Source organism: Hyalella azteca, unplaced genomic scaffold, assembly GCF_000764305.2.
Source record: "Hyalella azteca isolate HAZT.00-mixed unplaced genomic scaffold, Hazt_2.0.2 contig10293, whole genome shotgun sequence".
In the NCBI taxonomy this organism is placed as follows: domain Eukaryota; kingdom Metazoa; phylum Arthropoda; class Malacostraca; order Amphipoda; family Hyalellidae; genus Hyalella; species Hyalella azteca.
The window spans coordinates 150,091-172,167 of NW_025940338.1; the positions used below are offsets into that span (position 1 = coordinate 150,091).

At 36.1% G+C, this 22,077-nt stretch overlaps 1 protein-coding gene across 1 annotated transcript; it reads left to right on the top strand.

The window, feature by feature from the left end:
- Nucleotides 1–4,371: 4,371 nt before the first annotated feature.
- On the top strand, nt 4,372–21,607 carry LOC108678060. The gene is made up of 19 exons (XM_018166399.2): nt 4,372–4,394; nt 5,094–5,178; nt 5,711–5,848; nt 6,057–6,183; nt 7,820–7,955; nt 8,513–8,557; nt 8,785–8,918; nt 9,218–9,296; nt 9,676–9,867; nt 10,519–10,617; nt 13,228–13,299; nt 13,614–13,809; nt 14,912–15,059; nt 15,771–15,938; nt 16,341–16,418; nt 17,542–17,689; nt 18,173–18,245; nt 20,267–20,371; nt 21,529–21,607. The coding sequence occupies exons 2-19, from the start codon at nt 5,150–5,152 to the stop codon at nt 21,605–21,607; spliced, it is 2,046 nt and encodes a 681-aa protein (XP_018021888.1). The 5' UTR covers nt 4,372–4,394; nt 5,094–5,149.
- The last annotated feature ends 470 nt before the right edge of the window (nt 21,608–22,077 follow it).

Consider the following 22,077-nt stretch of genomic DNA (forward strand, 5'->3'; position numbering starts at 1 on the left):
TTCGTTTTTATTTCTGTTCTTTCAAGGCTGCATTCGCTCTCGTTGCATGGCTGCATGCTCGGCTGCAGTGCATGGCATTGCGCGTCGTTTGCTTGTTCGCCACGCGCTGGTGCAACGCACGTTATTGTAACTCTATTCCTGCCAAAATCAACTATGGCTTTAAACCTTGTTAACAGTTCGATTTCTATTAGAATCTTGCAGGAAAAACGTTTCCTAATAATAGAGTTCGTAGTCAGAGCATTTTAATTATGCTATTCGTCCTCAATAAGACAGTTCACTCATAAGGAATAACAACCTGATATACATCAATGCACGCTTTAAATGCCAATGCATCTATATTCATCAATTAACACACTTTTCGTATACGAAGCATTTGTCAATAGATACATTCGTCAATGCACCTATTTATTTAATGCAGATACCCGTCGGTAACCGTAACTTCCATACGTTGTATGAGTCAATGTCATTGAATCGAACGTTCAGAGACGCCATTGCTTTCAGTGTCTTGAAACTCGTCTAAGTTTACAGCACATTATAAAACTTATAGATTCGTGAACTATTAAAAGAAATAAAACATATTCATAAGAGCGTATCCACTATTGTTATCGGCTCTGGTAATTAGATAAATTAGCTGCAGTTGCTCATGATTATGTTCACTATCGTGAAGAAATGACTTCCTTTGCAATCAATCTTCATCTCAAGATGATAAGGTTAAATAATAGCCAAGTAAATTATTATAGAGCAGCTTATACGCGATCGTACTTTCTTCACAGTAGCGGTTGTACGCCTGAATATTAGTTTAGCATCTCATATTCAAAATGGCTGGATATAATGTGGATTTACAGCTTAGTATTTGACCTTTATATGACGTAAAAAAGTGAAATTGATTCATATTGCAATACGTCTAGGTTCTCTGATGAGTCGCGCTGGTTTGCCCAGGCCTCACGAGGTCAATGCGTCCACTCAGATGCTCAAAGCTCTCTGTACTTGAGTTCTCAGCCTTCATGTGTCATTGCACGGACTTCGCTATGTACTTGAAACTTATCCTCGTGGATATAGTATTTGAACATGCGGAATATAACGATCAGATGGCAGCATATAACATCGCTATGAAAACTGCATTGATGCATGCAGAATGCACATTATATCGAATCGAATTATAGACCTGCAAGGCTTTGAAGACAGAATCTGCAAGAGGCAAGCAGATTGGTGTGAAGAAATCTACTATATGGGAGCAATAATTAGAAAATGGAAGACCTACAAGACCACTACTAATCTCCATCGATCTGGGTCCCTGCGCGAGATCTCAGCCCGTGGGATCAAAACAATCACAATAACGGCGAGGAAAAATCCCAGAACCACAAAGGGGATCTAGTGAAGGACCTACAGAAAGCTGGGATCAACGTTACAAAGGCTACCATCAGCAACACTCTACGACGCCAGGGACTGAGATCTTGCAGTGCCAGACGTGCCCCCCAGCTAAAGCCAGTCCATATCCAGGCACGTCTGAAGTTTGCTAGAGAGCAGTTGGATATTCCAGAAGAGTATTGGGAGAATGTTACATGGTCAGATGGAACCAAAGTAGGACTATTTGGTAAAAACACAACTCGTCGTCTTTGGAGGGAAGTGAGTGCTGAGTTTCATCCAAAGAACATAATACCAACTGTGAAGCATGGGGTGGCAACACAATGCCTTTGGGCTGTTTTTCTACAAAGGGACCACATGCGAATACGAAATAATAATTAAATATAAAAACAATTTAAAAAACCACGTTTTTCTGGTGTTTACAAAACTAAAAGAAATGAAATAAAATAGATAAAAAAACTTTAAAAAAACACGTTTTCTAAACGGATAAAAAAGAGAAACATTAACTCTTACATAACATTAAAGTTATGTAAAATTTTATGTAATGTTATGTATGAGTAAATGTTTTTCTTTTTTGTCCGTTAAGGAAACGTGTTTTTTTAAAGTTTTTTTATTTGTTTTATTTCATTATTTTTAGTTTTGTAAACACCAGAAAAACGTGGTTTTTTAAAATATTTATTTTTATATCTAATTATTTTCTTTTTTTTTAGATTATTAATTTTAGCAATTCAAATCAATTTTCAGGGTTGGCAAGTGTGGATGTTCGCCAAAGAAACTCGATTCCAACCGTAATTATTTATTTATTTTTAATTTTTTTTTAATTAAAAAACATTCAAATTATTACTTCTGATGATCAAATCTTGAATTGTTAGGCGGCAATAACATGCATGCCAAATTTCAAGTTTCTCGAATCTTCAGAAGTGCTCTAAATTAAGGTTTGAATTTTTGATGACAGACAGACACGAAGCGAAACAAGAAAAATGTGGTAATAATAAATTGGGCCATGTATTGTGAGATTTTGGAAGTTCGCAAAATTATCAAGATTTTATCTCTACATTGATATTATTTTGCATTCATAATCAACTATGGAGCCAAACCAATTTTTTCGAATCACTGTTAAGTGAACCACGTATACTACGCATCTCAGTAGTCCACGCTATGGATATGGGTGCGGTAAAGAAGATTTGACACGTCGCAGTTGCTCGCGGTAAAGAAGATTTGACACGTCGCAGTTGCTCGCGGTAAAGAAGATTTGACACGTCGCAGTTGCTCGCGGTAAAGAAGATTTGACACGTCGCAGTTGCTCGCGGTAAAGAAGATTTGACACGTCGCAGTTGCTCGCGGTAAAGAAGATTTGACACGTCGAAGTTGCTCGCGGTAAATAAGATTGGACATGTCGCAATTGCTGTGTTCCACTTTAGTTAGGTTAATCTCTTAAACCTTAGTTATGTGGTCTAAGAATGCGCGTTGTTCTTGTCCAGAATACACGGCACCCATATTCCAGTTTACGAAGGTCGTCTCTGAACATGCCTTGGGGCCTAAGATATCGGAAAAAACTGACCGAATGTTGTGTTTTTTTTTTTTCAACACAACAGTGTGCGCTTGATCTTAAGTACAGACTGCACTCGTCTAGTGACGGATCATCCACGTCGTTTTTTAAACGTATTAAGATTGTTCATCTGACTTTGCTGCTACCTAATTTCTGAATTGTATGTAGCTGAAAGTTTATATAAAAATAAGAACAATAATACATTTTAATCTATATTATAATAGTAGTCTATTAATGTTCTAAATTATTCAGATGGAAAAAGTTAAAAATCACCGAAAAGATAGTAAAGGATATAATTGTAAACCATCATCACGTAATTCACAAACTACTGACAACGCCTGCGTGTAAATAAAATTTAAACCTGTTATAGCGAGCTCACGAGACTCGGGGATCGATCAAGCAGAATTTATTATTTTTGAATTGATGCGGCGCGATAATTCGACACAACTACTCCAGTCAACCTTGAGGGGCAGTTATTTACTGACCATTTCAGGTAGTGAGTTACTTGCTTGTGTTTATACATCGAATGCCTGTTGCATGCACGTGGCGGGCGAATATGCCAATTTGTACCATTATGTTGAAAAAGGCAATAGTGTCGAAAAGTTGCTCCGTATTCGTATTCTAATCAGTATGTAGGAGCGATGTAATCTTCTTCAACAATGTATATTTATGATAGTTTTTTTATGTTTATTGAACCCTAATTTTCTCCAATTTTGTTTGGGTAACGTGCGGCAGACAGAGTGAAAAACTCGGTCGATTTGACTTTCATCAAGGGCGCGCAATATCCTCTATTTTATTTTATTATTATTATTACGTTTTTCTTAGTTTCGCTCCGTATCTGTCTGGCATCAAAAATTCAAACCATAATTTATAACACTTCTGAAGATCTTAGAAACTTGAAACTTGGCATGCATGCTTATGCTGCCTAACAATTCAAGATTTGATCATCAGAAGTAAAACAAAACTAAAAACAATGTAATAAAACACATAAAAACAACTTAAAAAACACGTTTTCTCAACGGACAAAAAAGAAAAACATTAACTCTTACATAAAATTAAAGTTTGTAGAATGTTATGTAAGCGTTAATGTTTTTCTTGTTTGTCCGTTAAGAAAACGTGTTTTTTAAGTTTTTTATTTGTTTTATTTCATTGTTTTTAGTTTTGTCACCACCAGAAAATCGTGGTTTTTAAAAATGTTTGTATTTATATTTATTTTCTCGCGATTTGTTTACGCACTGGAATTTCCCACGACATTGAATTCTTTGGGGAACTCTCGAAAATTTATTCAACTTTATCACAGAAGATGAATGTTTGCTGTCGGGTTTGTTTATAAAGGCAGGGTGGCCCAGTGGTTACAGTTCAGAGTACCTGGATTGGCGCAGAGAGGCGCGTGTTCGATCCCAGCTCCGTGGGTCAGTTTCTGGTCAGAATCGGCGAGGAGGCCGGGCGGTTAAGCATAGCAGAATTGGAGCAGTGAGTTGTGAGTTCGAGACTGCAACAAGCAGTAAATGTACTCCGATGTTATGAATCGGCGACAGGCCTACGGCCTAATAAACGTTGAAACCGCTGTATTATTATTATGGGTGTGCAGGAGTTTGCGCTAGCAAAGGTATCAAAAAATCCCTATTGAGAATCGATTAAACCCACTCTCCTGAAATTATTACAGCCTATGCGCCTGCGCAAAATCAACATATTCATCAAATTTGGTTAAGATTCAAGTTCGTTTGCCGCAATTATCGGCTAATATACCTAATTCAAAAAACTACTAAGCCCGCTTACCTGAAATTATTACTGCCATTAAGCAGGTGTAAAAATAAAATTTTTCTCGTGTTCGGTGTTGATGGAAAATGAGTACTGAGAGATGGCTTAACTAACTTGCCTGAAAATGTATCAAATCTGTTAGCACGGAATGTTCAATTTTGTTTTAGTCCGATTTAATGATTTACGAAAATATCTGGCAGATTATTAACTACGTTCTTTAACATCTTGTCACGTCTACATATTAAGACCGTTTCAGTGTATGTATAAAGAATTCAATGGAAATTCTTCTGGGAAGTACTGTAATAGCTCGAATAGTTTAGGCATTATTACCAATCATTTTTGTACAGGATTCCCATCAAAATTTATTCATTTATTATTTATTATTCATAAATTTATTATTTATTCATAAAAATCACAGGGAGCCAAATCGGAACACGATCAGGATCTGAGCCGATAAGAAACCCGACCCAAAGGATGAATACGGAACGAGTACGAAATGCTCGGTGAGTAGCGAAATGGAACGGATGTAATAAAAGTACGCTTCGACAGCAAACGCACGCTGCTCACTAGTCCAATGCATAGTGGCAACTGACTAGGCGGGACACAAAACTAAAGTAGAAATAAATAAATAAAAGTAATTTTCTAAAAAGTAGAAAATAAATAAATATAAAAACCATTTATAAAAAACACATTTTTCTGGTGGTTACAAAACTAAAAACAATGAAATAAAATAGATAAAAAAACTTAAAAACCACGTTTTCTTAACGAACAAAAAAGAAAATATTAACTCTCACATAACATTAAAGTTATGTAGAATGTTATGTACTGTTATGTACAAGTTAATGTTTTTCTTTTTTGTCCGTTAATTAATGAAAACGTGTTTTTTAATTTTTTTTTTTTTGTTTTATTTTTGTTCCACACATGAGAAGTATTTTACTCATTACATCTGCTATGGGAGTTTATAAATACTGAATTTTAAATGTTTTTTGCATCTAAAACCTAGATTATTTTATAAACTTGTTTACTCTGATTCAGCGACGAAGATTCGTGGGAACAACCTCCGTCTGAATTCGACGCGCCGGTCGAGCCAGAGACCCGCTGGACGCGGGTGAAGACTCGCAACAAAGATTTCATCGAGACCGTCACTTGGGACGGCCCTGCACAGGCATTCGGGTAACTGGAAACATTTTAGTTTGTTTTCTTTGCATTATTTGTTAGCCTGCAAGTGGTCAAAGTGTTGATTTTTTGTGATTGGTTTTTAAGATTTGTAACGACAGAAGCACCTCCCAGCCTGAAAACTGCCAAAGGTCCGAGAGGAGATTGTCGAATAACCCAACAAATTTCTTGATTATCCAATGAGTTCCAACGTGTTTTGTTTCAGCGCCGGTCATTGGTTTCGTCGGCTGGTGTGGATGGCGTTCTTCTTTCTGTGCACAGTGTACAGCATCATGCAGTGCTACGAAGTCGTCACTGAGTACCTCAAGTACGCTAAAGATGTGTCTGTTCAGGTAAGACATAAAAAGATTTATTTCAGGTTTCTTAGTAGATGTACCAATGTATGAGTAGTACAGTAGATGTACCTTAGTACAAATGATGAGTAGATCAGCTTGCGCACCAAGTGTTTTAGTCACATAAAATACGTAGAATGCCACGAACTAATCATTGGATTATTTGCACTGTACAGCCAAATCACTTTGAATTCTCCTTAATACGAAATTCTGGAGTTGTTACCGAAATTTTTATTGCGAAAGCAGTGTGAATCAAATTTGATCCAACATATGGGATAAATGCGCTCGGTTTTAGTTCTGTGTATCCTGAAATGATATGTCCTCAGTTGCAAGTTCAGAAAGTAATCTGAACGATATTTAATACCTAAATAATGCCCAGATTTGGAAAGTATCTGATGGAATTCTAGTTAATGATTGATTTTTTATTTATAATTCAAACTACAAATGCCCAAACGACGAACAAAAATTTTCAGTATTTTGACCAAAAATTGTACAGTGGAGGGTCAGGTTAATATTAATCGCTTGCTAATTGACATTTTTTTAACTTTTTATACACATGTTAAACACTCTACAGTGCAGGTGCATTTTATTTGTATGAATTAGAAAAATTGAAATACATGTGAAATGTTTCTAAAAACCGTGAAATGGGGGTCTCTGTGAAAATTTTAAACTCACAAAATTGAAGACATAAAAACTCTAAAATTAATTTTATATGTGATACAAATTTATGATTATCGACCACACAGCTGTTCTTTAAATTTAATTTTTACTCCTTTTTGGGAAGGGGAGTTTTTTTTTTTTGGTCCCTCCACCTCCCTTATATATATAAATAAATAAAATGTCTCCTTGAAAATAAATAAATAATGAAAATGACGGCAGAATAGAATGATTTTGGCATAAGGTATCGAATGAAGATATGTCTCTCGATGCTCTAGTTCTAGAACGATAGAATTTCATTTCAATTTTAATTTTTCACGAGAAAAAATTATCGAAACAGTGTTCAAAAAGTATAGAGTAATAATTACTAGGCACTATATCTCTATAATTCCCATCGTCTATTGCTCGTAATGAATTGCATGTTACATCTTGCAACACAGGACTCGTTCATATAACAAGTTTGGCGTGCATATAACAATCATTATACATAGAATTTTTAAAATTAATTATATATACCGATTTTCGAAAATTTTAAATTCACTATAACTTAAAAATTTCATGAGTCATTTCAAATTTCAATCACAAAAATAGGATTTGCTGCGTTAGATGCGCTTTGTTTACAGCTACAAAATAAGTTCAAAATCAAAGAAACCCTCCCTTTAAGGTCCAGGTGTAGCCAGCTTCAAAATATGTACCAAGTTCAGGTTCAAACTATATAACTTTACTTTGTATGTCCATATGGTAACACAGTGAAATCTTTGCCTATCCTCGGTTTCGCAATCGGTCTATCCGGTCAGAACTCCGACTTTGAACAAATCGGCCCTGGTTTGCCGAAGGAAGATAGTAATAAGAGCCTCAATTTTCATTTAAGCATTTTAATTTCATTGAATGCGTATTTCGATGAGTGTACCTGCTTTGATCACCAGTACTTATGTGTTCTTTAGTCAAAATTGTATATATAACGCAAAGTTTATCTCAGGTTCAAACGGAGCGCCCGGCGCAGTTTCCAGCTGTGACTCTATGCAACTTGAACCCCATCAACAACGAAGAGGCGCTCAGGAACGACGCAGTCTACGGCGCCTTCATCGAAGTCCAGGAAAAGAACACAGGCCCTGGTGAACACTCCGCTCATGCAATTATTTATTCTCATAGTGATGAATAATTTCTTTCGTTAGCGAACGAAAAATGTCTGTATAATTGCAATTGCACAATTTTCAATAGGCCACAGCTAACATTTTTGTTTAGATTTATTACCATCTATCGAATATTTCATTCTGATCATACTCCTCCAATGGCCCAAAAATTATTTACTGTTGTTTTCTATCTGTTTACTATAAAAATATATGAATATTTATAAATGTCATTGAATTTATGTATTAATGCAATATTATTTTCCACTACGTAGAAATATTTCGGTTTCATTTCATGCGTAGCTGAAGCGTATTATTTTTGTTTTGACCGCGCAATTTTTCGAATAACTGCTGTTTGTTTTTTTCTGATATCTGATAAAATTAAACGTAAAGTTTAAAATTTATCGTTTTGATAAATGCACGATTAAATCCAATGCATTAGCATAAAATCTCATGTCAAGCTTCACATATTTCCTCAATATCTAGAGCTTCCGGAGTTACTTAGATTGAAACTAAACAATGCAACATCTTCTATTTTCCAGAATGTGAAGACCTGAAATCTGTCAGTAATGATCCATTGGATAAATGTGAGTATTTCAATAAACTGAGATAACTCTCGAAACAATAAAATGCCAAGTAATTACTGTACTGAACAATAAACCAAACAATTACTAAACTGAATTTTACTTTAACTAAAAAATTATTAATGAGCGATTTTCCAGCCATATTTTTCAGGAGCTTATTATTTCTATTTTATCATTTGGAACTTATAAAAGAATACAAAACCTCATAATAAAAAAGTTTACCTCAACAGATTTATACGATGACGACTGCGAGTTGGATCCCCTTTCCGAGCTCGACGAATTTCTGGAATATTTTGATGACCCCCTGGGAGGAGGTTTTCCAGTGCCAGGACAAAGGGAAACGCATGCAGTTTCTCCAACATTGGTATGTACCTTAAATATATTTGGTACATTGGTATGTACCTTTTGCTTGTAGCTGAAGCGATCACTGTTGTTATAATAGATTTCATTCTCATCTTGGTTGAACAGTTCATTGCTTCAACTTTACTTACAAATATTTATGCATTGAAGCAAAATTGTCTCGCACGAACTTCATTGGACATGTGAGATTGTTTTCTAATTCACTTATGATGATTCACAGTCATAGTTCAACTTTGGATGTTTAGACAGAACTGAAAATTTGTTACTGTAAGATTAGAACTAACGAGAGCTCAATGAATGCAGATCCCACTTCCATTCAACTCTACTATCCTACCCAAGCTCCCCACTGTCAGTGCGCAGAACACACGTGTTATTATAACAGGTGAATCGTTATCCAATTTCACAATAACTATCTTACTCGTACCTCACAATTGAAACACTAATACTAAGTTAGTTGATCATATAAAGAGAAGATGATAATATAACTGATATATTGAAAATCCCCTAAGTTTTAAATAAAATGAAATCGGCCGAGTCTTTTAGATTTTGATTGAAACGGATAGTTGGGGGTTAAAACCCGCTATTAGTTGCGGAAATTCTGGTAGAAATCGGCAAGGAGGCCGGGGAGTTGTTAAGAATATAGGGAACTGGCTAACATATCCTAATCAAAGCTAACACTAGTAATTTATACTATTATGAAATTGACGAATTGTGGTGTTATTTTCGTGGAAACTTATGATAGTCCTTGATTGCTCGCACAGACCAGTCTACATACATGGAAAAGGACAAAGCCTTCCAGCGGTTGCAATGTAGCTTCATCTACCAGTACCAAACGAAGCTTGAGGAGCAGACAAAGAAAAACTTCACTTTTGCTACGGATAACGGCACGGTGGATTACCCTATCAGCGAACTGGTCAAGAGTGTTGGGGACATGCGGTTCTGCGCAAACTTTGGTGAGATACATCGTACCGTCAACATTGTTTATATTCATTGCAATTGCGACTTATTGAAATAGTGGAAATATCAACTTGAATACAAGTGGTCATTTAAAGAAAAGCAACTTGGGTCTAAAATTAGTATACCTAAATTTTCGCTTCTATTTTGTTTGTCATATTCATGATTGGTAATCAAAAGACTAATGCCTATTTAAAATTTCAAAAAAAGTAATACACTAAAATTTTACTGTCTATGAAGATCTAAAAAAGAGTCACCATATTTTTTATCTGAAAAAGTTGCCTTAACCAGTTCATCATTTCTAAATCAAAAATAGTTAGACATGAAGGCGCTGGTTTTATGGACCATTTTCATTAATTAATTATACGGTGAATTTACTTTTGAACAATTTGGCTAATAATTCGTGGACAATATTTGATTCAAGAAACCAATTGATCATAATACTGGTAAATGTTCAATATCGCATAGTTTTGACGAGCTATCGTTTTTAGATTGAATTTTTCATCTACTGAGTAACTTGACCTTTTTATTCCTTTATGGCCCAGTAGCTCGAATTTTAGAATACATTATTTAGCGACACATCCCATGAAAAATTGATTCGTGCTCATATTTCAATTGATTCGGACGTTTCTTCCTATTCAAACGAGAAGAGGCGTGGAAAGATAAGTCTGTCAACATTCGTTACAACCTAGTCTGCAAGAAAGAAGTCTACGAGGATTTACTTGGGAACTACACCGATATCAACAGAGGTTGGTACATCAATCATATTTGGTTTGCATAAACTGTGATACAATTACATCGAATTGCCATGTCATTCCGTTCGTGAAATTTATGCATGTCCTTGGCCACTGATACTTTTTTGTAACTTAGGAATACCGAAGCATGTAAATTTAAAGGGAAAATGTTTGTAATATAATTCAATACTTGAATTCTTTTAAGTCCTCATTCCTCATAAAAAATCATTAATTTATCCTAATAAGATTGATGACGTACATAAAATAAGAAATAAGAAGAAAAATGTGATGAAAACAAGCTTTTTCAATTGCACACATTCCACGACAGTGTCGAATCGAAAATCTTATGAGCGAAAATCTTTTTGAAGCGCGTTAAGGATAACCACGACAAGGATAACCAGGCACCCTTTTCGTGGAAAAAACTGGGTCAGGATTACATCGCAAAAAGTGCATCGCTGTTCGAGCAATGTTTCTTCAGTTGTCCGAGCGCGACTTGCATCACCGGCTATATACCCACTTTTAAGTGTTGTGCCGACAACTCTCTTCTCGCTGCCGGATTTAACAGTTGTGCATGTGGTAGACATGACCGCATATATTGGAAAGCTTACTGACAAAAAAATTGCGACTGCGTAGTGCCAAGACCATCACAGCTCTTAGTTTCAATTTTATAAATGACCGTACATTTATATATTGTGCATATGTATTTAAAATCAAACTGCAAAGGCATACATTTTATAAATTAAAAGCCAGAGATATTGCGATTCTGAGAATTGGAAAAATAATTTTGAGAAAGTAACATTTTAAGGGGATCGACCTGGCTAAAATCGATCAATTTTGGCTTTTCCGGTTTTTCTACTCATCTTAAAGCTGGAATTCTGCTCTTTCAAATGGTACCACTGCCATCTCTCTACGTGAATATTTACGTTCATGACGGCTCTTTAAAAGGAGGCGGGTGGGAGAGTTCTTTAAGAAATTAGATACAAAGTAAATAAATGCTGAAATCTTTGAATATAGTTTCTACCTGAGTTGTGCTGCAGTTACTTGCTTAGTTTCATCCTAAAGCTGACATTCTGAGCTTTAAAATGATACTACTAACGTATGTATGTGAAGTTTCATGACAATCGGATAATAACTGTAGAAGTTTTCAAAATGCCAGGTTGATCCCCTTAATGAATTAAATTCAGATGAATAATTCTTCATTTCCTTGACCTCACAAGCTTAGGTTCGCGCGATCTTATTTTTGTTGGGATCCGGCAATCTGCTTGCTTTTATAATCTAAAGATCGGTCTGTCTATGTGATCGGGCGCTTCGGGATCGGGCGAGAGATTGTTTGTGAATCAGCTGGTATTTAAAATCGGGCAATCAGCTGGTATTTGGAATCGGGGGGTCAAATTGCCTCTAAGTTCGGGCGATCGGACTTTCTTTTGTAAAGGGCGACCCGAACGTCTTTGGATCGTATAACTGATTGAAATTATTAAATTTTTTCCAAGATGAGTGTGGGAAGATTACTCCCGAAACCCTTTTTCGGAATGCACAATTTTCAAGAATCTACAATAATCTTCATCTTTATTCGAGACTAGTAATTGTGTTGGTTTTGATATGAATTATTCTATAATTGTTTATCAACCAACACCAAAGGAGATCGTGAGTTCGAAATTCATTCAATTCTTGCAATTCCTGCAGAACAAGTAATGCAGCAGATTTGACTGGTCATGGTACTTGATTGATTTCAGGTAGTTATGTTATTACCACTTGATTGCTTTCATATAGTTATGCTATTAACGCTCAATTGATAATATTGTATAGGTAGGCATCACTCGATTATTGTATTATAGGTTATCAACACTCGATTTATTGTAGGCAGTTACATGTATGTGATGGATATCTTCTTCATTTTAGGTAGCCATTGTAACGAAACAATGGAGAAGAATAAAAACTCTTCAGTTGCACATGGAAAAACATCTTGGCTTTCCATTTCCATCTTCTGTTAGAGTTACCCTAAAAACGGAAATATTGCCTCCAAAAATTTTGCAAAAGTATACATGAATACGAAATTTGTTATGCAAATATAGCTTGTATATAAACTATACATTAGCTCCAACAATGAACTTCATGTTAGCAAATTAGTTTTGATAAAAAGATCATAACGCGCAAGTTCTGACGTTTTATGGGTTGCTGTCATTAGTGGTAAGAAGTTCTGCTAATATACTGTACAATTAGTACATCAATGAACGTATCTGGCCATCATTTACGATAATGTTCGCAAGATATATACAAATGTTTCAGCCGTAGTCCTTACGAAATAATTCTGACGCACACCAGAGTTAATCCATTGCGTGTCGCGTTGTGTAAAAATTCGAAAAACTGACCATAACATTTGAACGAAAATTGTTGCGATTCGTTCAAATTGAAAATTCTAACAAACAAAAAATAGGCTTTAGCAACTACGCTCGGAACTCAGCTCACTATCCTAACAAATTTTCTTCGTGATCTCATTTGGATATACCATTGCCCTTTTATCATAGCGATAAATTTTTGACAATTTAAGCATTAAACAGACCATTACTGGCAATTTTTGAGTTCAATAAATCTTGTCTCCGGCTTATCACATATTACGATTCACAGCCTACAACGAGACCTACATCAACGCCACTCATGTGAACGTTTCTTGTGCATCAGGAGTCCACGATCTTCGGAGTGAGTATATTGAATGTTTTTCAAATATCTATTTTCTTCTAAATGTAAATAATTCGTAGACATCGAAAATCAGAAAAAAGACCCATACTAAACAAAGTATGTAAAATGATGCGACAGCATGAGAAAAAACATGTACTTGTTAATAACACCTTTCGTAAAAGACCTAACAGTACTTGTTCTTTACTAATATCTTTGTTTATCTCAATCTGCAAATAAAAATATTGGTAGGATTTTCGTGGCTTTCAACGACATGTGCGTTAAAGAACTACTTTTGTTCAACTGTACCGATTATCAACAACAATGCACCTTTTCAGATTTATGGCAGCCTGCTAAAGAAATCAGGATGACTGCCAAACGAGTAGAAGCCCTCGTAAGCCGTAGCCGCACTAACGACTTGTCGGATCTCAGGGGGCGCTTTGCCCCCCACCTGGACGTTATCGAGAAGACGGCGAGGAAACGAGAAGACTTCATCCAAGTGTGCAGCATCGACAACGTACATTGCAATTACAAGTAATTTTGCCTTCACATGTATTGCTATGTTGCCTTTTTTACAAATAATGTTGCAATTAAAAGTAATTTTACAATTGAATTTAATACTGCAATTACAAATAATCTTGCAATTACACGCAATTTTGCCTTTACTAGTATTGTTATGTTGCCTTTTTTTAAAGTAATGTTGCAATTACAAGGGATAATGCCTTTACTAGTATTGTTATATTGCCTTTTTTGAAAGTAAAGTTGCAATTACACGTAATGTTGCAACTACAACAATTTTGCCTTTACTAGTATTGTTATGTCGCATTTTTAAAAGTAAGGTTGTAATTACACAAGTAATGTTGAAATTACAGGCAATTTTTTTAAAGTAAAATTGCAGTTACACAAGTAATGTTGCAATTGCGCGTAATGTTGCAATTACAAGCAATTTTGCCTCTACTGGTATTGTTATGTTGCCTTTTTTAGTAAAGTTGCAATTCCACAAGTAATGTTGCAATTAAAAGTTATATGTCAATAATAAGTATGACTAATATTGCTATCACATGTATATAGAGCTATTCTCTCTCGGTCAAATAACCAGATACCTGCAGAAACTAAAATATGCTGCGCTGTCTAGCAAACTGCGTTTGAATTAGACGAAATACTTGAATTAAAAAGCTGTAGATAGTTGGAGAAACTAATTTTGTTTTTTTCATGTTTCAATTTGGAATAAAAAAATTCCTGATCGCTTTGAATTATATTCAATGGATTTTCTATTAATGTTTGCTAAATATGTTTCCAATCATTTTCGTTGCACTTTTGCAACAAGTAAACTATTTATTCTTGCCCTCGCATCTAATTTAAAAATGTCGAGGGTGATTCATTGATTTAAATTATCGTACTGTAACTCCAGTTACCAAACAAATGCAAATATCATGGAAAATGCTCTGCCTATCCGCACACAAAAAATTGCAAATCAATATTTTCCAAGCTCCAAAATCATTGGCCACGTATTTTTCATGTTCAATGGTCAATAGCTCGTCAAAAACCCCTTTTGTGGTTCATCACTACGAAGCATTCATTAAAGTCAAGTTAGAATACAATTAGTTACTGGGTCTTGCCACCTGGACAATTTCAGACTATTTCACCCGTACACGACGAAAGATATGGGAGTTTGCTACACGTTCAACAGCCCCCACCTCGTCAGAGAATCCAGCCCCAACGTCAGCATCGAAGACCGCAGGGAGAACTTCAAGCCAAGAACTTCGTTCAAAATCGGACCGCAGGTTTGCTTTTTCGGGTGGATATTCTAACATTGGAAATCGAATTATCAAATACGTACTTGAGTATTCAATAAATTGATTATAATCTGCCTAAATACAAAATATTAAATACTATTCAGGTTATATTTATCGACTTGAATAAGGATTTAATTCAAATTTAAACATAAATTTAATTGTTCAAAAATATGTGGCTAATTATTTTGATGAACATTTAAGATTGCATTTCAAAATTGGATGAGAGTAAGTGTGCTCTGAATTTAAATTTATTGAAAAATAAATATTTAGTTATTATATTTAAAACTGAAACTTTGCAGTAAATCGGCATTATCTTTGAAAGCGTGTTAGCCAATCCAGGAAAAATTTTAACATCTCTACCAGGGCAATTGGGTGTCCGTCATAAAGCGATAATTGGTTTATTCGAGTAGACATTAATGTGAATTTCACAATGAATGTGCACTATTATGCACAAACCAACATTTATTTTAAACGAATTATCCAGCAGAAAGATTTATTGTTAAATTTATATTGTAATAGTCTGCACAAACATACACAACATATAGTCTGCACAACATTGTCTGCACATTGTTATAGTCTGCACAAAAATAATCCTTCATCAACACACCCTAAGCGGGAACACTCGTCATTGCATCATAGCAAAAACTACTAAATTTAGCAAAATAAATCCGCATTTTCTCTTGACAACTACGCGACCAGAGCGGCCTGAGCCTGACGCTGAACCTGCACGCGGCGAGCTACTTGTCGTTGCTGTCGCCCTGGTCGGGGCTGCGAGTGGTGCTGCATGAGCCTTGGCAGGCGCCCTTCCCGGCCGATGAAGGCTTCAACCTCGCCGCGGGACTGTCGCACTCCATCGCTGTAACCAAGGTGAAATAAAGCGCAATAAAATCTCTTAATTTAATCAATGTTTATTCAAATTTGGGCTGAAGCCGAGTTAAATATTGACAAGAATCAACCAAGACAAAAGTAGTTCAGTTGCAAATAAACGGATTAATGTTTGTTACGGACTACGTCAATGATGGGACCATCGCGCCTTTGCTGTTACGCATGGGAAAGTGAATGGCTCAAATACGAGTAAGAACTTATCATTCCAATCATACCATATTCATTGGGATCAGTTGTATAGGGTTCTTCAAACCACACATATTGTTGCTTATTTTCAAAATGAATTGAATTCTGGTCTGCGTGTAACCATAAATTGATCAACGCGGAACTACATAAATTAAAGCCGTGAATTAATTACCTTTCTAATCATAACAATTGACGCAGACTGTGGTGAACCGCGCAGGGCCTCCATACGGACAATGCGACGACACCAGCAGCAAGATGTTCGACTACTCTGAAACGGTACGTCTTCAAAAATTCATGATTCTGAATTCCAATTACTTGTATATTGGAAGTCTAGCGAGGAATTACCATGGAAAATAATTTTTCGTGTTAAGCTTCATTATACAGGTTGTCCCAAAAAAAAACGATACTCAACTTTGAATGGCTGTAACTCAAAAAGTAATAGAGTTAAAAAAAATTGGAAGGTCAGGATTTGTTCCCTATGTTTTTCAACTATTGTGCTCGCCATGTCCATCTGTCTGTCTGTCCGTCCGTCCGTGACCTCAAGTTTTCGTCGACGAGAAAATGCGCTCTCTGTCACTCACTGCAGTGAGTACTGAGTTAAATTTTTTGTTTCTTTGGTGAGACAAAAACATGGCGATCTTTGGTGAGAGGCAATCATGACAATCTTTGGTGAGAGACAATCATGACCATCTTTTTGAGACACAATCATGGCAATCTTTGGTGAGAGGGAATTTTAAAACCAAAGATTGCCTCTCTCCAAAGATTGCCTTTCACCAAAGATGGCCATGATTGAGTCTCACCAAAGATTGTCATGATTGTCTCTCACCAAAGATTGTCATGATCGTCTCTCACCAAAGATTGACATGTTTTTGTCTCACCAAAGATACAAAAAATAAAACAGCGAAAAGAAAACATGTCAAGACAACGCAATGATTATACAAAATGATCTTACTAAAACTTTGCGCAAGCACAATTTTAGCACATGTCACTGAAAGTTCTATCAAACGCTTATGGCTACATCGATCTGTCTGATTTTTGGTGGAGAGATGTAGAAAAACATAGGGAACAAATCCTGACCTTTCAAAAATTTTTAACTTTATTACTTTTTGAGTTACAGCCATTCATAGTTGAGTATCGTTTTTTTGGGACACCCTGTAGAAATTTAATAATCTGCAGAGCTAATAAAACTCTGACCCGTTCGAGTAATTGTAAATGCCTAGTTACTATCAGATATTCTTTACTCTCTACAATCCTTCTAAGCCTATCGCAAATAAGACTTCGACCTCGAAGCAAAAATAGGTGAAAATAATGTTTTATAATATCAGTGTTTTAATATTTGATATATAAAATTTTTTTTATTGATTAATCTATTGGCATGTTGGCTTCCTTCTCCCCGTAGCTGTGCAATAAGCTGTGCATTGAACGCGAGTTCCGGCGTCGGTGCAACTGCACAGTCAACGAGGGCCCCGCCTTCGACTCCCTCGGCGAGGAGGACGAGTTCAAGGCCAAGAAATTCGGGAATTGCGATGCCTTCGACCGCTATCAGGGTGAGAATTAATTATGCAGTGTGATCAACGTAGTGGTCAAATCAAGTGTTAATTAATTTACGTGTGGTTAACATAGATTTCCTCTTTTGATTGATATAAAACACAAAACATGCAATGCACTTCTCCTTTGACGGATGTTTTGATGATCACTGCTAAGAAATAATTTCGTGAATATGATGGCACCCAAAATTCTGGAAAACAGAAAATTGACAAATTTTTTAATAAGCTTCCATGTTTCTAATCCACTGCCATCAAATTATGAAAAATTTTTAGAGCAAGTATGATCAGATTTTCTATCCTAATTTTGGTTGTTCCAGATCTATCATTTCAGGCTTAGTTCCTCACACTTTGAGTGCATACTCTCTACAGCCATTAGCATTTCTTGCAACATTGCTTGCAAATAATAACTAATGAATCATCAAAAAGTTTTACCTCCACAGCTAACTTTGAAAATATTTCGACTATTGTCCGCTCCATCTGCAGGTCTGTGTATGCAAGCAGTGAACTACATGTCCACCACTGAAGAATTCAATTGTAACTGCGACCCCGCTTGCAGGTAAGCAAATCCCATAGACACGATCACACGCGCCCTGGTGAGTGACGAACTCGTGTGGCTATCTCTCGAGGTCTTTCCCTTCACTGATGTTAATATACGAGTGGCGGCCCAAAAAAAAATTGGACTGCCTGTGTGCTGAGCGAAGTTTTGGTAGTACCGCATTATGCCAGTATGTATGAGCGCATGCTACTGACATTCCATGGTTAGTGTGCCAGGCATGGCTACCCTAGAAGGCCATGTTCCATTATCGCACATTTTTTGTAACATTTGTTTTGCGAGCTCGTCGTTAATACATGATGGCTGATTTTCGTGAGCAACGAGATGACATCAAATTTTGTTTTCTTCTGTAAGAAGCTGGCAAGAAAATGCTACAGGCAGCATACAACGATGATGCTATTGTGAGAGAACGCAATTATCTGAGTGGTTTTCCCGCTTCAAAAACTGTGAAATGTCAATTGATTATCAACCTCGGTCGGGCCGTCTTCCACTTACCGCACTTAATAAAACGTTGAGAAAATTATGGACCTAATCCATGAAGGTTGACGAAACGTATTGACGAACAAGCGGAACTATCCCAAGAGACTTCGACTTCACCCCAACAAATTCTGACAGTAGATTTTGGGAAAATAAATAAATATTTTTTAAATCCGTCCAGTTTCTTTTGGGTCTCCACTCGTATAGTCAGCATTGACGATGAACTCCAGCATGCCTACTAATCCGATGTGCTTTCATGTTTATTTATGTGCGATTTAAAGCAATTAAAAATTTTTTTAGTGAAATACTAGGATACGGTATTGTTTTCTCGGATAAATTTAGTTGTTTTAAGTTTTATCGAATGCAGATGCTTCTACTAACGATGCTGTGTAAAAATACAAATAATTTTCTTAACCATTCCCTAACTATATAACGACTTCGTTCATAGCCTTCGTCAGGCTGCATAATTTTACTACGTAACAATCGTATCGACAGAGGTGGGCAGTAGCGCTCTACATGTAGCGGTAGCGGCCGCCACTATAGCGGCCGCTACATTTTCATTAGCGGTAGCGGTAGCGGCGCTGCATTTAAGGCAATGTAGCGGTAGCGGTAGCACCCGCAACACATTTAAGTAGCGATACGAGGTTTTGCCGCTACAGCGCTACCGCTACATTTATAGATAAAGCCTTTAGATTTTACTTAATAGTATTAAATATTATTTTAACACCAGCATGATACATACATAATATAAATTACAGAATAAAACTGTACGAAAGATTTCGGTGTAATGTTGTCAACCTCAGCCTGTTACTATATAGTGTCAACATGTTAGTTGTTACTTGTTAAGTTGTTACCAGTTACCACTTACAGGTATTTTTTCATGTTTCACTTTGCTTACAGTTATTTTTATCTTTCACCTTCCCTACATGGATGTCTACTTTAATCTACCAATCTCAAAAATAATCCACAGGTATGTATATATACAAATAAAAGACCGATTTTTTATATGTATATGTGGATAATTTTTGACACTGGTAGATTAAAGTAGACATCCATGTAGGGAAGGTAAAACATAAAAATAACTGTAACTTTTATTTACTGTATCTAACCCGTACTAGTTCGGTTAGGTTAATTGCAATAAAGTTGCATTAATATGTTTTGAAAATGTTTTATTATCATCAAATGTTTATGAGTAAATCCCAATAGCAGAACAATAAATATTTAGAGATTTCCAATAATTTTGGCCACTGTAGCGGCTAATGTAGCGGCGCTACATTTTACTGTAGCGGTAGTGGTAGCGCTCGCTACAATCTAGTGGGTATAGCGGTAGCGGTAGCGCCCGCTACATTTAGAGCATGTAGCGATAGCGGTAGCGCCGCCACATTTCAAAGTAGCGCTGTCCAGCTCTGCGTTTCGAGTGTATTAACAGTGGTACCTATGTAGTCGGGTTCAAGTTAGGGCTGTTTGTGTTTATTTATTCTTACGAAAAAAATTGACTTATTTCTCGTTAGTTGAATTAATCTAAATACCTGGTTTGTGGTTGACAGAGAGGTGCGCTACTCGGCTCTCATATCGTCCACCGACGTCAACATGGAGTTTCTCAAAATTGTCCAGAACATCAAACAGGTTCCGATGGGCGTTGACTTGTGCGGGTGAGTGCTGTGTTCATGAAATATTATCAATCTTTTTCAGTCCGTGCAAAACAGATAATTTCTGCACAATGGAAAACTCAGAATTATCAAAATTTATTAACTGTGAACAAATGTATGAGCCAATTGGCTCTACTCAAGGATTATTACAACAAACTTTTTATTCACAAGCCTTGATGGCAAATATCTATGCCGAATATATTTCTTTTCAATTACGTTCATAAAGCCTTTGGACGGGGCTTAAGATCTAAAAGTACCGCCCAAGATGGCACTTTGTATCGCATAAACTACTTTATATAAGTATTGCACAGTAGATTTTCCATTCTGTCAAAGACACGTGAGTTGCGACTTATCAGATAATTCACTTAGTTCAACGTTCGTCACTAAAGCCACGTATCACCAGTCCGTAACTACGATTTGTAGGGTTCGATTACCACATGCCGTCTCGTTCTCGCTAGAAAGTCGTGGTTCCGTTTGTTCTTAAATTTAAAAGTTTTAACTGAGTGCTGGCGACATGAGTGATGTGGCAGCTAAAGTGGCATTGACGTTACATGAGATGACAGCGCTGCATTTACAGGAGTGAAATTTCATGGCTAGACTGCTATCATGGGCTGAATTATGATAAAACAATAAATTGAAACAAATATTATAGAAAAAGCTGATATTCGTTAATGCCGAAACTTGAAATTAATTCATATTGAAGAAATAATTTTGGTATTAAAAAACTAAAGTAAATGCGAATTTTAAGATTGAATGGATTTTATGGATACTTTTCCTCGCTTAACTAATTAATACTATATAGAGCACTGGATGCGTATTAATTGTCGAGCACAGATTATTGAAGAAAGACAAGTCTTGCGATTAAGGTACATTTAACGAGCATTATTCTAATGACTGCAAAATTTGAATAATAATTCGCGATAATATTCGTGTATATTAAGCCAGTTATGAATACTGACTCAACAATGGCTGTGCATTAATATGAACATTCTATCAAAGTAACCTAATAGAGACACCTGATTTATAATACCACTAATGAATATTTTTCCGATCATTAATGGATTTTAGAAAATTTAAAATTACTCAACGGAAAATGATGATGGTTTGTAGGCTTCAAAACCTTTCATGCAATAACAACAACGTCAACTCTTCCTGAGCAGGAGATGGAAGTCTGCGGTTCGCCTTCAGATCTACATTAACTCGTTTTCATTCGAAGATATTGAAGTGAGTAAAACTTAACAGTGTCTCATGAAGAATGATGAATCCACCGCCTATACAGTGAGTAAAACTTAACAGTGTCTCATGAAGAATGATGAATCTGCCGCTACACAGTGAGTAAAACTTTACAATGTCTCGTGTAGAATGATGAATCTCCAGCCAACACAGTGAGTAAAACTTTACTATGTCTCATGTAGAATGATGAATCTCCAGTTTACACAGTGAGTAAAATCTAACAATGTCTCATGAACAATGATGAATCTCCAGCCTGTAGTACAGTGAGAAGCTCAACAATGTGTCGTACACATTAGCCTGCTAAGGAGTGCTAGATCGATGTTTACATTCCTGCACAAGTTAACAGCACAACATAATGTTTCGATCGACAATACAATACCTTAAAATTTACTCTTGATTAAAGTGTAGCTGTAGTCTATGCACCAAACGCGTACATCTTATTCAGTAGACATCGTCTTGGTTCATCATAGTTGTAA

Excerpts from the sequence above, each read along its gene's own strand:
- LOC108678060 (XM_018166399.2), top strand. The coding sequence starts at position 5,150 with ATGAATACGGAACGAGTACGAAATGCTCG. Across the intron at positions 8,558-8,784 it reads TAATGATCCATTGGATAAAT|ATTTATACGATGACGACTGC; the intron begins GTGAGTATTTCA and ends TTACCTCAACAG. Across the intron at positions 15,060-15,770 it reads CGTTCAAAATCGGACCGCAG|AGCGGCCTGAGCCTGACGCT; the intron begins GTTTGCTTTTTC and ends CTACGCGACCAG.